This window comes from Carya illinoinensis, chromosome 9 (genome assembly GCF_018687715.1).
Source record: "Carya illinoinensis cultivar Pawnee chromosome 9, C.illinoinensisPawnee_v1, whole genome shotgun sequence".
NCBI classification, from domain to species: domain Eukaryota; kingdom Viridiplantae; phylum Streptophyta; class Magnoliopsida; order Fagales; family Juglandaceae; genus Carya; species Carya illinoinensis.
Window position 1 is genome coordinate 1,095,308 of NC_056760.1, and position 16,581 is coordinate 1,111,888.

A 16,581-nucleotide genomic window follows, 5' to 3' on the forward strand; every position below is an offset into this window, starting at 1 on the left:
TTTCACTTTCATGAGGAACAGCTTTAAGTGCTAAGCTCTTCTTTGGCTTTCCTTCTTCTTCTCCTCTTTTCAATGTGTACTCATGGGTGATAAGTGACCCGATGAGTTCATTGACTTCAAGCTTCTTGAGGTCTCTAGCTTCAAGAATCGCTGTAACTTTTGATTCCCAACGTTTTGGTAAAGAGTTGAGAATTTTTCTTACTATCTCCACCTTGGAATAAACTTTGCCAAGAGCTGTCAAGCTGTTTATGATGTTAGTAAAACGAGTGTGCATACTAGAAATAGATTCATCATCATTCATCTTAAACATTTCATATTCATGAGTAAGAATATAAATTTTTGATTCTTTGACTTGCGAAGTTCCTTCATAAGTTACTTCCAAGTTATCCCAAATTTCCTTTGCCGTAGCGCAATTCATTATTCTATTAAACTCATTTCCATTAAGAGCATTATATAATAAATTCATAGCAGTTAAATTTAAAGTATAAAGTCTATCGTCTTCACAATCAAACTCTTCTTCTTCCTTTTTGACCTTTACTCCACCAACCACTTTTGTTGGAATATAAGGTCCATTTACAATACATTTCCATATTTCTCTACCTTGAGCTTGAAGAAATATTCTCATTCTAACTTTCCAGAATGAGTAATTATCTCCACAAAAGAGTGGAGGCCGACTACTAGATTGACCTTCACCAAATGAAGCTGCAATGTTAGCCATAAGATCTTAACTCAAAAGATAGTTAATCTTATAATAGAGCTCTTAGCTCTGATACCAATTGTTGCCCAGATGACTAACACAAGAGGGGGGGTGAATTGAGTTGTATTAAAAAAAATAACAATTATAAATCAAATATATAATATAAAATATAAACAAAATATGAAATAACAATAAATATAAAGTGTAAGGGTAAGAGAGAAGCAAACTCAGTATGTTAACGAGGTTCGGCCCCACTGCCTACGTCCTCGCCTCAAGCTACCCCTTGAGGATTCCCAAATTCACTATTCAACCTCCTTCAGGTGGAGATAGAAACCTATTACACCTTTGAACAACACCGCTACAAAGGATCCGTGTAGAACACCCTCTACACTTGCAATCACCTTACACGTGGTGATTCAACTATTCCCCGTGTAGAATACTTTCTACACACACAAGGGTTATACACACCCTTTTTCTGATACAAAAGCTGATAGTGGATAGGTTATCAGAAAACACTCCTCAACGAGTGAAATAAGAACAATACAGCGCAAACTATATCTCTCAAAATGAACAAGGATTAAGGCTCAATGTTTAGAGAAGAGAGAATGAAAGCTTTGAATGAATGTTGTATGCTCTTGGTGTTGTGAATGTGAAGCTCTCAAATGATCTATTTATAGGCATATGAGACTTCATATTCAAATTTAAAAAGATTCACATGTCAAATACAATATCATTCACTTTTTCAAAAAATTCAAATAAAAGGTTCTTCTTTTTCAATTGTCAAAGACAACATCATTCACTTTTTCAAAGAATTCAAATAAAAGGTTCTTCTTTTTCAATTGTCAAAGACAACATCATTCACTTTTTCAAAAAAATCAAACCTAATCTTTTACTTTTGGCATATGACAAAATGAGCATACTTTCATTTTCAAAAAATTCAAACCTAATCTTTTACTTTTTGTATAAGTCTAAAAAAGCATCAATCACTTTTGAAAATATTCAAATAAAACATGCACATGTGAAAGATGACAATCAATCATCTTTAATATTTTCAAAGTTCAACCCTTTAATCAAGGCATGCACATGCAAAAGATGACAATCAATCATCTTTAATATTTTCAAAGTTCAACCCTTTAATCAAGGCATGCACATGCAAAAGATGACAATCAATCATCTTTCAAAATTTTCAAATTTAATTTTCAAAAATATTCATGCACATGTGGAAAATGTATTTTAATGCTTTATGATAAAATATTAATTTTGAGCATTAATCCTAATTTCGAATTTTGAAGAGATTTACAACATTACTCTATAATTTTAATGTGAACTTGTTCCCTTCTTGCTCATGCTTGTTTCCTTGATGTGCTTGACTCCATTGTGTAGACAACTTGAGTTTGAGACTTCTTTATTCTTTGAATTCATTTGTTATCATCAAAATCCATGTGTAAATATATAATTATATAAAACTTGAAATCTTGGGTTCAACACAGTTATCAGAAGTTGAAATATGGTAGTATTCAGTTTTCAGCATGCTGACATCATATTTTTTAATCATTCACACTTGATTGAAAGATCATGGAGTATTCATTCATATGTGTGAATGCTAGCATAAAACTTACGCCCATACGCCATTGTTGGAAATGACCCATAGACCTCATTTGCAACTACATTGCTCAACCCCAATATCGATATATCCATCAATTGTATATTTCTTCAATCTTAAAAACACTATCAGCTCGCCTTATATCATAATATGCTATACATCAGACTGTGTGGGAAAGTACTTCTAATTGAGCATAGAAGTATAATAAATTACATATAATCATGTGTTTATAGCCAATGTTGATTAGCATAAATTTTCAGTTTTCATTTATTTGATTGTCATCACCCCTGTATTGTTAATTCATATACCCTAAATATGATCGTTTAAATGTTTATCAGATTTATTGATCACTTGGGCTTTAATTTTTCAGCATTTATAGGAGGCATGCATGTAGAAGGTTAAGGTAGTCACCTGGGGTAAATGATAGTTTATGTGTTCTTGTACTCCTGTTGACCTGTCAAACCATCTTAATTATATAAGAAACACATCAATACTGTATGGAAGTTTAACTTATAATAGTCAATACTGTATGCAAAGTCTTGCTAGAGACTGATGTAATCAGCAGTACTGCCACAAATTCAAACTATTCCTTACTAAGACATGCTCATAAGTTTGCCCATAATAAATAAGAAAACAATCACACCCTGGGTATTTCATTGTTAATACCCAACTGGAAACCACCTTCGTTGAGGCCTGTGGCTGCCACCAAGTAGCTTCGTCTGCATATACATTGAATATATTGTTCAGTTTCTTTCGTATTCATGTATCGCTTGCCTTATTTTGCTGTGGATATATGCTCGTTCTACAGTAAAATATTATTCAAAAGTTCATATTTTAATTTTGTCCATAAACCACATATTATGGGGATTCAAGAAACAGTACACCATTAACTTTGTTGGTAAAGATGAACACTGGATGCCCAAATAAAAATGTATGCCCAGATCTTGTTATACATTCCTATGCTGGTTAGATGGTGAATTGTCTTTTTGTTTATGAAATAAGCTTCATATACAAACACTATAGCTGAACATATATATAGTAGTATGAACATTCTGTAGTGCATTGAAACAATACTCAAAATAGCACTATCATGAGCATAGATGAGAACTTACACCAAGTTTGTCATCATGACCCCATTACCCCAACTCTAGTCCTTCACCTCCACATGCAAAACCTGCATAATGCTCAGAAAGTTGTATTAGTCTGACAATCATTCTGTAGTTCATTTCCTTATCCTTGGTTCAATACATTATATTATCGTGTTATAATGTATGTAGCTTAATAAAGAAGTCAACATACACATTGTGACAACACATTTCATTAACAATAAATAATGACAAGAAGTCCACATTTCCGAAATACCAAATAAATATATGATTATGAAAAACATACCATCATCTGAAGTTGATTGACTTCTAATCGGCTTCTGCAATACTGTCTTCTTCGCTGTCCGCACTATTAGTGGAGGCATCGTCAACTCCCAGCTCATCATCAACTCCTTCGGCATCCTCGACGTATTCCTCGTGGTCAGGTAGTTCAGATGGTTGCTGTTCTAGCATGATCGAAGGGTCAAGCAGCAATGGTTCTTCATCTACCCTATTCAACGGGGTCATCAAGTCTAGGTCACTGCTTTGGGCATACGGCACGTTTGTCGGGATGTTTTCATCCTCCTGTAAAGCGTCATCCTCACCAGAATCGGCACCATCATCTGCCACCTCAGCTGCTGATACTAAAGGGATGTTGTATACATTTCTATTCGTTATCTTATGGACCACATACCAACTACCCGCCACACTCACGTCTTTTACATAAAACACTTGCTGCGCTTGGCAAGCAAGAGCAAAAGGCTCATCTTTATACCATGTTCTAGACGTGTTCAGGCTGGTTAGATGGTCCCCAACGCGAATCCCTCTTCGCTTATCACCAACATCCCACCAATCACAATGAAACAAATACACCTTACGCCAACCTATATATCGTAATTCTATGATATCATTCAACACCCCATAGAAGTCTATGGGATTTGATTGATGTTCACCTCGGACAACCAAACCGCTATTTTGCGTTCGCCGGTGCCTCTCTCGATCCTTTGTTTGAAACCTAATTCCATTCATTATGCAACCAGCGTATGACGCAACCCACTTGTCGGGACCACATGCAAGTGCATATATTTCATCTCGTACACTGGTTGGATCCATTGCACGCTTCTCTCGAATCTATTGTCCAAGCAAACAACAAATCCAATCATGCTTGCAAAATAGGAGATACAACTATAATTATATAATAATATCCTTGCTGTTGGTTTTTATTTTAGACAACGTGATTATAGTCAATAAAAGTTGACAGACTTTTATGTCGGATTCAAATGTAATGCACACCAACCGGGGTGCCTCTCATTTAAAGGTTGTTTGTACATTATGCAAGAGAAATACATACATGTTTCTTGAACCACCCGGGAAATTGAGCCTCGTGCCTGCGCGCAGTGTTGGTTGTGACTTCCCTTGTAATCATGTTATAATGCTCACTGCAAAACAACGTCTTATAGTTACACGGTGTTTTGATGATGAGATGAAGATTTCGGTAACTGCAAAGAATTCACCACTTACTCGAGGTAATGCTCGATCTCGCCACAATTATTTAGCGCATACCAGTGGGCTCTTGCAAATAATTTCTCGGCAAGCATGTGAATGTTGGCTGCCCCGAGCGGACGTACCTTTTGTGAGAATACAGAAAAAAATTCTTCATTACTCTGTTCTGGAAGGTCTGCGTTTCTTTCAAACCGTTGATATCTGGTCTCAATGTCATTGAGATACATTGAGCAAAACGTCAAACACTCAACATGAACATATGCTTCGGCAATTGAGCCCTCTGGGCGGGCTTTGTTCCGGACGTAACGTTTGAACTTCCCTAGGTACCTCTCAAAAGGATACATCCACCTATATTGCACTGGTCCAGCAAGCAATGCCTCGTCCGGTAAATGAATTGCGAGGTGCACCATTATATCAAAAAATGCAGGTGGGAAGATCATCTCAAGTTTACATAGTATGATAGAAATTTCTGCCTGAAGCCGATGCAATGATTCATAAGTCAATGTTCGAGCACACAATTCTTTAAAAAATGTACATAGCTCGATCAAAGCTAGCCGAATGTCCGGCCGCAGATAACCACCAATCACGACCAGAAGCAACCGTTGGAGGAAAATGTGGCAGTCATGACTTTTCATTCCTGAATTCGCAGTGTCCTTACTCTTTCCGTCAATACTCAGCAAGGTGCCCAACACACTATCACATATGTTTTTCTCAATATGCATTACATCTAGGTTATGCCTCAACTCTAATTCTTGCCAGTATGGGAGATCGAAGAAGATGCTTTTCTTTGTCCAATTTAATTCTTGTGGTGCCCGTTTCCTCTTCCGTGAACTTTTCCCGAATTGCACATTCGGGACCATGGATAATGATTCAAATATAGCTTGGGCCAAAAGATTTGCTGGTTGAATCCGAACCTCGTTGGCACCATTGAAAGCACGTTTTTTCTTTCTCCAAGGGTGGTCCAAGGCCAACCATCGACGGTGGCCCATATAACAATGTTTACGCCCATACGCCAACCACATAGAATCGGTATCAACATTGCACACAGGACAAGCCAACTTCCCCTTCGTGCTCCACCCAGAAAGATTGGCATATGCAGGAAAGTCATTTATAGTCCAAAGTAAAGATGCATGTAATCGGAAAACATCATAACTGAATGCATCATATGTCTCAATACCAACCTCCCATAATTCTTTCAACTCATCAACTAAAGGACGCAGGAAGACATCGATATCATTTCCTGGTGATTTAGGACCAGGTATCAAGCAGGTCAACATAAAGTATGGGTCTTTCATGCAAGACCAAGGTGGCAAGTTATAAGGTAGAAGTATTACTGGCCATATACTATAGGGCTTGCTCATGTTATTGAACGGGTTGAACCCATCACTCGCCAGTCCAAGACGGACATTACGAGAATCTTTGGCAAACCAATCATATTTCCTGTCAAAATCTTTCCAAACTTTGGAATCAGCTGGATGCCTCATACAGTTCGAATCATCGATACGGCCCTCTTTATGCCATCGCATGGCTTCTGCTGTCTTCTTTGATAGATAAAGGCGTTGCAACCTAGGCTTCAATGGAAAATAACGCATCACTTTCTGAGGTACCCGGTGTTTACTCGTCATTGAGATCCACCTAGATGCGTTGCATTTACGGCATTCATCTTTGTCTTCATCATCTTTCCAAAACAACATACAGTCATTTGGGCATACATGGATTTTGGTGTAACTAAATCCCAACCCACACTCTAGCTGACGTGCATCATTATAGTCTTCAGGCAAGAGAGCAGTTGGGAATGCAGACTTCAATAGCTTTAGCACCATGTTAAATGACTTCACGTTCCAACCCCCAATTGTCTTGATGTGAAGCAACTTCACTATAAATGATAGCTTTGAGTAGGTTGTACACGAAGGATATAGTGGACGTCGTGCATCCTCGACGTACTGTTCAAACGTATGGTGTCTAGAAGTCCCAACGTTGGGCTGTGCATTATCATCATCACTGCCACTTGCATTTAAACCGGTAATATCATCCACGAAGGATCCCACCCGAATGTCATCTAACATCTCATCGACGTCATCAATGTACTCTCCAGTATCATCTCCATCATCCGGATCGTCTGACCGGTTGGCATGAAAAGGATCATCTTCTCCATGAAATATCCATTGAGTATAACTTCTATCAATCCCTCTCAAAAATAGATGATCCCTCACAACAGTAAATGGCTGGAAGAAGTTATTACGACAGTCCCGACAAGGACACCTAATGGAGTCACTGGAAGGAGCAATGGATTGAGCCATTGATAAGAAATGATTAACTCCTTCAGCATATTCATGGGACCGCAATCTATCTTCAATATGCATCCAAGATTTATCCATTTAAATCTTGGTAGCACAAAAGTAGGCCACAGTAACTTTGAACTTGATATAAGTTAATATGAAGTGGACTCCATTAAGACCCTGACAGAGTTAAATGGATAGAACAACTTTTAGCAATGTAGTTTGTTAGCATAGAATTGTATGAGAAGTTGAATGGGTGACGTAGTAGGAAAAATGCAGCTTGTTTCGCACTGCAGTACATACTAAAAACATACTGGAATGAGTAAGAATGGGGAGATATATAATCATGCTTGCAGGCATGATTATATCTATTGGTACAACATTACTTATAGAAAGCATATGACTTATAACTAAGAAGCAAGCAGATTTCTTGCACAAGCATGTTATCTAGTGTCAACACATGTATACGCATCGGAGCTATAAATGAGCATTGTCTACTGTGTAATAATTAAATACTGCTCCCAATAAATTAGAGGGAGGGTGCGCAACGACATTAAAAAAGGCCTACCAATTGTGTAGTACATGCATGGCCCTATAAGAGAATTAACAAGTTTGTCACCTAGATGCTTGAATCATATCCTCAAAAGGAACAAATTTTCATACCCTACTAACTTGTGTGGATTATGCAATGTCACTTAAAAATCCACTAATGGATAATGAAAATGTCCCTAAGTGTATTTCTGAAATTGTATTACAATCTGCATTATATAGCATGTTTGAGCCAATAAAAATGGTTTTATTCCTGTCACCCTCTAGCAATCATAAAGTACTTCAATTCAGTTTTCAAAAAAATGCTATCTATAAAAGCAAGTATTCCGAATCATATGATGAAGATTCTACATCCATAGGTATTCAGCATCTAGTACCAATCTGATCAGTAGCTCATATGTAAATACCAAACAGAAATATCCCTACTTGAGTAACTGTGTTTATGTAAAAGTGCAGGTTTATTTGGCTTATGATGTTGTGAAACTGATAAGCATTCCAAACTTTCAACTTGACTTTCAGAGATATTAGTTTACAGTCCACAACCAGAACTTGGGGATCATTGGGAAAACAATTCCAAATTCACCAAATGATTTTATCAAACATGCCACAAAACGTTCCGACGTCAACCACATAATTTTATCAAGATCATATGGCTCTTATAAAAGTGCACAATCCAGGACAGGAATGAAAGAGAAGGGCTGGACGTTGGAGAAGTAAAATTTTTATTATTGAGATGTATATTGACATTTACATATCAAAAACAAAATAAATTAGATAAAAAAACAAACTCGGGCTTCTACACATTTGAATGCAATTAAAAGTTTCAATGTTTAATTTCAGCAAGGCCTAGAAGTGCTTGCACTACATCCAACAAATGTTTAAGTTCTACCGGTAACTAGCATTGTACTAGGTAGTCATCAAGCATGATAAGAAAATCTATTCCAAAAAATTACTAGCAAAGGATGATACTATATATGCATAGAATCCCCACATCCAACTTCAATCACATGTGGTTTGCCAATGATGAAAAACATTCCATGGATTCATTGCCCTCAAATACATATCAGCACAAGCAAGCATTTACATACAAAGCTATGTCAGAACATAAGGCAATATTACATGATCCTTTAAAGCAAGCTGCAGGCCAACACCTTATTAACACCATTAATCGGCCTTAGTTTTGCAATGTATTTGTGTTAGATACCTTGGCAATCACATGAGTAATGCCAAAGTCCAAAAAGGATGCGATATTTGTGTGGGAGTGAAATCATGATTTTGGTGGCAACCAAGGATCTGTTTATGTGAAAGGAGTGCAATACTTCCAACCTGCTTTGATATAGAAACTTTATTTATATAAATTGCTGTTGTATATTTCTTACAACAGAGATGGGTTGACCCCATAACCAGACATGCATGCATCCCCAGCCATCTTAAATAATTATTAAGTACTCAAAACCATAAGAAAAACAGAAGATAGAAAACAAAAGTCATGGAACCTGCATATGTTTCAGCTAGCAGAATGTTCATGGGCACTTTGGAGTTGCTGCACTCACTAGATGGCATCTTCCAAATTATTTTTTTTTGGAAGATACTCTAGGATGATGCCAATAAATAAAGCAAGCATCAATTGAGATTGAGTCTAAAATTTATGCTCTAGCCTCTTCGTATAGCTCCAGATTCAACAAAAAACAGTCTCATATAAAGCAAGCAGGCAATTCATACAATGGTTATAGCTGCATATGTTGAATTACAAATGCCTACTACAGAAATTTGAGACTTGGAACGAAGCAGGGAAACAAAGGAGCAAAGGGCCAATTGAAGCAAAGGAAATGAAGATATCTTCAAATTTCTGCAGTTATCCTTTTAAAACATACCATTTCGATAAAATCTAAACCATATAGAGGCTACACTGAACATTCCTCTAAAAAATGAATCTGTATAAACAAAGCTAAATTGGTTCTTCTTTCATATTTCAATAAAACCAAAACCATACTGATAATTTTTAAAAACTCTGCCACAGTTTCCTATAAGTTGTTTTGGTTCTGCCCTAACATTGCAAAACCATCCAACTTTCCTGTATGTAAATGGATATATATATATATATATATATATATACTCAATTAATTTATGAAAGGATCATGTCTGGTATAAGCTTCACCGATGTGAAAAAAAGCCTCTCACTAATAAGGGTCTGACAACACATAGGGTTTTAGTTCACCTATAATTAAGAAGATTAAACATCAAGGCTAGCTACTTGAATATAGTATACAGACAACCATAAATTCTTTCTATGCCCATGCAGATTTAGTGGAATTAGTTTTGCTGCAACTAATTCACCCTATTGATTGGCATGCCAACAAGATGTTTTGGCTAATATAAACCGAGAAACCCACCTAAATCTAGGAGCAAATACTTCCTATCCCCTCATCATACATCTTAACAAAACTTAGACAAACAACTTATTACAGCAAAACAAGGGCGGCAATGGAAAATAATGCAGGAATTTTTACCTGACCGTATCATACTTAGCCACTCCGATTTTCACACAAAAATCAGTTATGGCTGAATATAATTGATTTTTGTTTCGAAATTTAAGGGGTGGGGAGAACTGACTAGTCACAGTAGGGGATCGAGAACCTCCCCAAACTACCGCTTGATAATCGGTAAAATGATCCCCAAGCCATCAACGCCGCTCACTGTCAAGACGATTCAGATGATGCACTGCAGTTCAAAACCCAAGTCCAGAAGCATAGGATTCTCGATCTATGATAACTCTGGAATTCTCCATCGGCCGATGTGGTTTCGCCCAATTTTTGTGTATGCGTAACGAAGAGGGACCGATGAGAAGAGGGGAAAAATCGGGGCACTCAATCTCAGCCTAATTTATATAACCCACTTTTAGCAGCGACCTTTACTCGTCACATTAAGATTGAGTCATCTTAATAATGGGGAATACAAGGTGCGGCGACTGTATGTCGTTATAACACATACAAAACACACCGAAACTAACTTGTAACGTCAAAATCTTATCCGGTTAAAATTTGTTGCCGATAATATTGCTTTTTATTGACAGATTCTTTAACATTTTTCTGGAGACCATATTTTTGTGAATAAAAGTATGTATTATTGACAAGTTTTGATTTGCTGGAAAAATAATGGTAGCAAAAGGCTGAATTTGTTGTAGTGAGCGATGAATACGAAAAGGCGCTTAGTGTTGGAAGTGTTTTTCCTTTCTCATAAATATTCTTTTACAGCAACCAATGAGACAAGTGAAATTCGATAGCAAGACGAACTTAACGAAAAGTTAAAGGAAAACAATTAAAATTACTATAACTCCATTAAAACAAGAAATTTCTATTTGATAAACTCTTTATACATATAAAGATATATATATATATATATACACACGATTATTCATTTACAAGTCAGAAAAACTAGATCATGATAACCTAAGTACAAAATCAAAATTTAAAAACAAAAAAGTGATCGAATTTCCTATTCATTTATGTTCCTCTTTGGTGGTCCCTTCCAAAATCAGAGTCCTTATTTTGAAACGTCCAGGCTTCCGAAACAAGCCACCAAACATTCCAGAACCACCACGAGTTGATGTCGACCAAACATTCAAACGACGCCTTTGCGTGATGGTCCGACCATTCAAACCTCTTTTCCTAGCATCAGGGCCTTCCGCATACAACCCTGAGATGCCTCTGGTTAGCTCTTCGATCTCTTTAATTTTCTCTTCTTCGATTGATGATGTTGTACACGATGGCATCACATGCACGAGGGGTGTGGAACCAATTATACCATTTTTGTGACCATGAAAAGTTCTTCTGGGTGGAGAAAGTTTCACGTACTGCATGTTTGTTTTATAAAATTGAGGCGATAATCTGTCTGCTGGAGGCATGGCCAATACGGGCGAGTTGGAATACATATCATTAATCATGTTTGTGGGTGTGGAGGGTTGAGGAATTTGAAGAAGCACCGAAAAACGATTCATGGTGAAACTGAAGGGCTAGTTTTGATCACCGGGCAGGCAACAGAGATGTAGTTTTAATGAAATGTTCACTGATTTTATTTGCAAGCGCGCGTACGTACGTGCGTTTGAAGGGAAATATTTGGAAGTGCAGGCAGAAGGCAGGCAGGCAGGCAAACGTGAAATGTTATGGCAGCCTAGTGATCGGGTTGGCTTCTATTTATATAAGCAGAGGGCCCGTGAAAAGTGACGAGTAGTTTACTATTATTTATTATGTTGGGTAGGCATGCAAGTAGTGGATGAGTATTAATTCAAAGTTAACTAGGAGATGTATCCACTGTAGTATGTACACCTGCTCCTTCGTAGACCTGTTCTTGCTCTGAGATTACACGTTGTATTAATTGAAAGTTTGGCATTCAAACTCAAAGAAAGTGGCGGATTCGGTCGCAATGAACTTTGCATACATCATGCATGCATCAAATGTAGTGGGGTTTTGTGAGGTTGCAACTTGCTGAGAGCATTTAATTCTTGGGTTCTGAGATGTGGAAACTTACTTTTTCTTTTTTGGCATGCAAGATGTGACAATTATTGAATGGTAGTGTATTTAGAGTAGTAATTATGCATAAAATGACTAGAAACTATAGAGGATCTTGATTTATAAGATAATAAAAAATTTCCTTCAAACAAATATATATATATATATATATATGAATATGAGTACGTACAGATAGCACTACTATGACGAATTCTATGAGTGATTGCAGATCTAAATTGATATGGATATTAGTTACTTTTTTCAAAATCATTCCAAATAATAGCACCACCCTCGTGTGGTGGAAGTTCATCATGATCGAGTGGTACCGGTACAAAACTTGATCGAACGAAGTCCAACAAATGCAAGCCTTTGAGATCGTGGCACCTATATATGACTTGATCGGAGGGTATCTGATTCTCGAGTCGGAGAAAGTCTCTATAGAAAAATGGTAATATCCAGGCCATGGTAGCGAGAGGATCGTGGCGTTCGAAGATTTCCGGATTGTTAACCTTACGAAACAATTCTAGCATAAAACAACCATCAAGAACCATCATTTCGAGAAACTCGTCGGAACAGAGGTGGATAGCCTGGGAATAACACTCTCTAGCATCCATTTCAAAAGGATAGATGCTTTTCAAGTAGTCCTCTAAGGTCCTACCAATGGTCTCTGTCCTTGAGCTAGAGTAATTAGGAGCGGAGGTACAGCCATTTGTGCTCCTCGATTATCTGGAGGTGAATCTTGCCGCGGTGATAAGGCCCGATGGAAACAATGCGGGGCTGGTAGGAATTGCCGTTAATTCTCGATGAAGCTCTGGGGGGACTCTGACGACGCGACAAGTTGTTTTACTGGCGACTGTCCTTAGTAGATGTTGAAGATCCTGTCTTGCATCGCTTCTTGGCGTTCCTTGTTTGCCACCCAAATATCCACGACTTGATTGGCTTGATCATGTTCTACGGAACCGGTTTCCATCGTGGACTTTCGTTTCTTAGATTAATTACGGTTGTGAAGCTGAAGCTGATGAAGATGTTGGGAGGATAATTCTGGGTCAAGGTTTTTTCCTCCCCACTCCAGTAATTCGATCACCGGGTTTTCGTTTGCCATTGCAGCCGATTTAATTAAATGAGGGGGTCCCAAATTTGAGAACAATAGTATTTGAACATTATAATAATAATATTTACGATTATTAAATATTTTATTTTTTATTGGTCCTATTAATACAAGGTATACTACCTACATGTAAAGTTCAAGTACATAAAGCCTCGATTATACTAAAAATAATACTAAGCAACGTACGTAAGTCGTAGTATCCAAAGCTAAAGCATAAAGTTGTTTGGGGATATCCTTTGCTAGCTGGCCTATCATCATTTTACAGAACAATCTCGTCTAATGGGCTCAGAGAAGTCCTTCCCGATTATGTACTAGTGATAGGCTCATTACTTGCCGTTTCTTATTATTAGTGATAGGCCCATTACTCACCGACTCTTCAATTTAAAACTTCCTCCTCCTCCTCCTTCAGTCCTCCTCCTTTTTTAATTATTATTATTATTTTTTAACTGTAAAACAATTTAATTTATAAAAAATGACAGTCATATCCAACGCCTATCGATGAGCTGTGATTTCTATTAGAGTAATGTTACATACAGTCATTTTTACATATTTTTTACGCACTCCACTGATATGATTGGCTGGATTAATTTTTTTTTAATATCCAACCAATCATATCATTGGAGTGTACAAAAGAATGTACAAAAATGATTGCACATAGAATTTTTGTTTCTGTTAAGAGGCAATTCTTAGCCGTGTCTGCAGCCGCGTCCTCCACGTCCTAATAGCAGCCTGCGAAACAGAGAAACAGCTTGAGGTGATTCTAATAGGGATATTTCTAACAGTTAACCCAATGAGAAAAGCAAGAATCTCTAATGAATCTATATCTCTTGTAACGTGTACCTATAAGTGTATTTATTATAAGTTTTGGAGGGCATGATATAGAGGAATTGTTACGCTGAGCACAACACTTAGAACGATGGTGTCCTTCCGAATAAGGTGCCTCTGCAGGACTTGTTTCGTCTGCGTGAATCTCTCACTAGATAAGATCTATCGAATAGAACTATGATCTGTCGTCAAGATAACTCCAAGGGTCGTCACTTGGTCCCTCTTTGATCGCATCTCGGCCTAATTCCCTCTTTCTTGGCTTACAGTACTTTCACCTAACAATCTCATTCTAGTTTTTCCATTGTCGTCTAACCAAATGACGCAGATGTCATGCGAGCTACATTTGACCCAAAAGAAAGAAAAAGGAACAAAAACCAACGAAGTGAAACACGTTGATGCCATGGATTCCTATAATAAGCGCCTAATTACACCAACACGTTGATGCCATGGATTCCTAAAATAATTGGGTCTAGGGCAGTGTTAGGGCCACCAAGAGGTGTCCCGGCACTGCCTACCGATAAGTGTACGTATTTTGCACTTTTTTATTTTTTGTATTTTTTTTAAAATATTTTGCAAATCACTTCAATCATTTAAAAAAAATATTACAAATTCATTAAAAAATAATTTTCTTAACTATTAGTAAAAAAAAAAAAATCACAATCGGGATAATTTTTTTGAAAGAATGTCTCGCGCGGAGACCTTTAGCTTTTTCCTTGAGGTCTATAAGTAGAATATAAAATATGTGTTGTGGTCCTCATGTGGAAGAAAAGACAAAGGTTTGACAAACAATTCGGGGAAAACACATCCAAATAGCGAAAATATGGCACGCAGCAGTTTTTATAATCAACAGAAGGATTATTCGCCAGATAAACAAAAAAAAATCGTCTGAATGCTTGGAAGATACAAATGGACAGCAAAATGGAAAACAAAACGGCCTTTGTCTTGAAGTCATGTGCTTCTAATGGACCTGAAAATAATGCCTTGTAATTTACACGCGCGTACGGCCGGAACCTGATCGATCATGATGAGCTTCTGAGTTCTGAACGGAACAAGTGCGGATGAATTTTATTTTTCTTTTCATTTGATTTCCAGATAGCCGAGCCGTGTGTTATGCATGATCAGTTAAAAGGAGAGTTACCCAAAGGAAAGATGTTGTACGTAGAAGCTAGCGGCATTAATAATGACGTGGCATAATACAATATTTTTGTGTAATTAAATTTATGTTCTATATCCAACGATCGATGCAATCAGATGCTAGCTGATACTTTCATGTTGGAATGATATAATATACGACATTATCATGATCATGACCGAATGCCCCTGAGGAAAAGGATCGATTTACATTTTTATTTTTATTTTTTTAATTTTAACATTTACCATATGGTCCATATATAGCGAGCTAGCCCGTATAAACGTCGGGTCATAAGTAGAAATTAGTCAGCAAACGCATGTTCAAGTAATTATAGTAATTGCTATAATCAATTCATATTTACGAGCTCTATAAACGTTACCGTTCTCTTCCCAAAACAATTAAGAAACAAAAAATAACTTATATATATATATAGCTCTTTAAACGTTAGCTCCAACGGGAGAGATGTGCTATAATTTCTCTATTTGAACAAAACAATGCACTTTCTCATACAAATCGGATAGATTAATCCAAATATTCTAGGAAGGGTACGTAATTTAAAATCATGCATGTACGTGAAATATCATATATATATATATATATATATATAACGTCAGTCAGTACTCCAGAGAGTCAGGTCCACGGTATTTTCCAAACCGTCCCAATTGAAGCCCTTTTGCATGGCTAGTGGAGTGAGGATCAACCCCTCTGCCATGCTGTCAAGTAATCCCGGCATGTTAAACAACTCCTCCTCATCCAAAAACGATATCCTACAAGTTTTGGGAACCATATCCAAGCATGATTTGGACAAGGACAATGAAGAAGATGGATTTACTTCGTAGGAAGATGCCCCTGCGGCCTCCATAGCAGCACACTGTATATCCCTAATGGAGGATGATGACTTAACGCGTGGTAGGGCACATGCCGCTTCAGGGAAGTTCAAGGAAGCGGACTCTCCCTTGATAGCTAGGGCGGCAACGTCGTAAGCCCTAGCAGCCATCTCCGGGAGTGAAAAGGTCCCCAGCCAGATTCTTGATTTGTTGTTCGGTTGCCTCAGCTCGCAAACCCATTTTCCTTTCCTTTGCCGAACGCCTTTGTAGACCGGGTGGCGCGTCTCCCGGAACTTTTTTCTTCCTGCCTTTCTTTTTTGCTTGCCACTTTGCTCGTGATGATCAATTTGCCATGAATTAGTCTGCTCCAGTACTAGCGACTGTGAAATAGTACTTCGTTGGTTGTCCGAGGTTGGTTCCTCTCCAATAGCCATGAAAATGCCAGAATAGCATACAGATCGAGAG

General features: G+C 37.5%; 2 protein-coding genes across 2 annotated transcripts; both read right to left on the minus strand.

The window, feature by feature from the left end:
• Positions 1-3,715: 3,715 nt before the first annotated feature.
• Positions 3,716-7,266, minus strand: LOC122275881. Its single transcript, XM_043085189.1, has 2 exons — positions 5,014-7,266; positions 3,716-4,516 (listed from the first exon to the last, which is right to left on the minus strand). Exons 1-2 carry the CDS (start codon positions 7,264-7,266, stop codon positions 3,716-3,718), a joined length of 3,054 nt encoding a protein of 1,017 aa, XP_042941123.1.
• A 7,660-nt stretch (positions 7,267-14,926) lies between these two features.
• Positions 14,927-16,581, minus strand: LOC122277477 (dehydration-responsive element-binding protein 1B-like). The gene has a single exon (XM_043087457.1). It carries the CDS (start codon positions 16,548-16,550, stop codon positions 15,900-15,902), a length of 651 nt encoding a protein of 216 aa, XP_042943391.1. The 5' UTR covers positions 16,551-16,581; the 3' UTR covers positions 14,927-15,899.

Bases quoted from the DNA above. Each gene is read 5' to 3' on its own strand.
- LOC122275881 (XM_043085189.1), bottom strand. From the start codon at position 7,266: ATGGATAAATCTTGGATGCATATTGAAGATAGATTGCGGTCCCATGAA. The intron at 4,517-5,013 runs GTACGTCCGCTC...CTTGGACAATAG, and splicing joins TTTCTGTATTCTCACAAAAG to ATTCGAGAGAAGCGTGCAAT.
- LOC122277477 (XM_043087457.1), bottom strand. From the start codon at position 16,550: ATGGCTATTGGAGAGGAACCAACCTCGGACAACCAACGAAGTACTATT.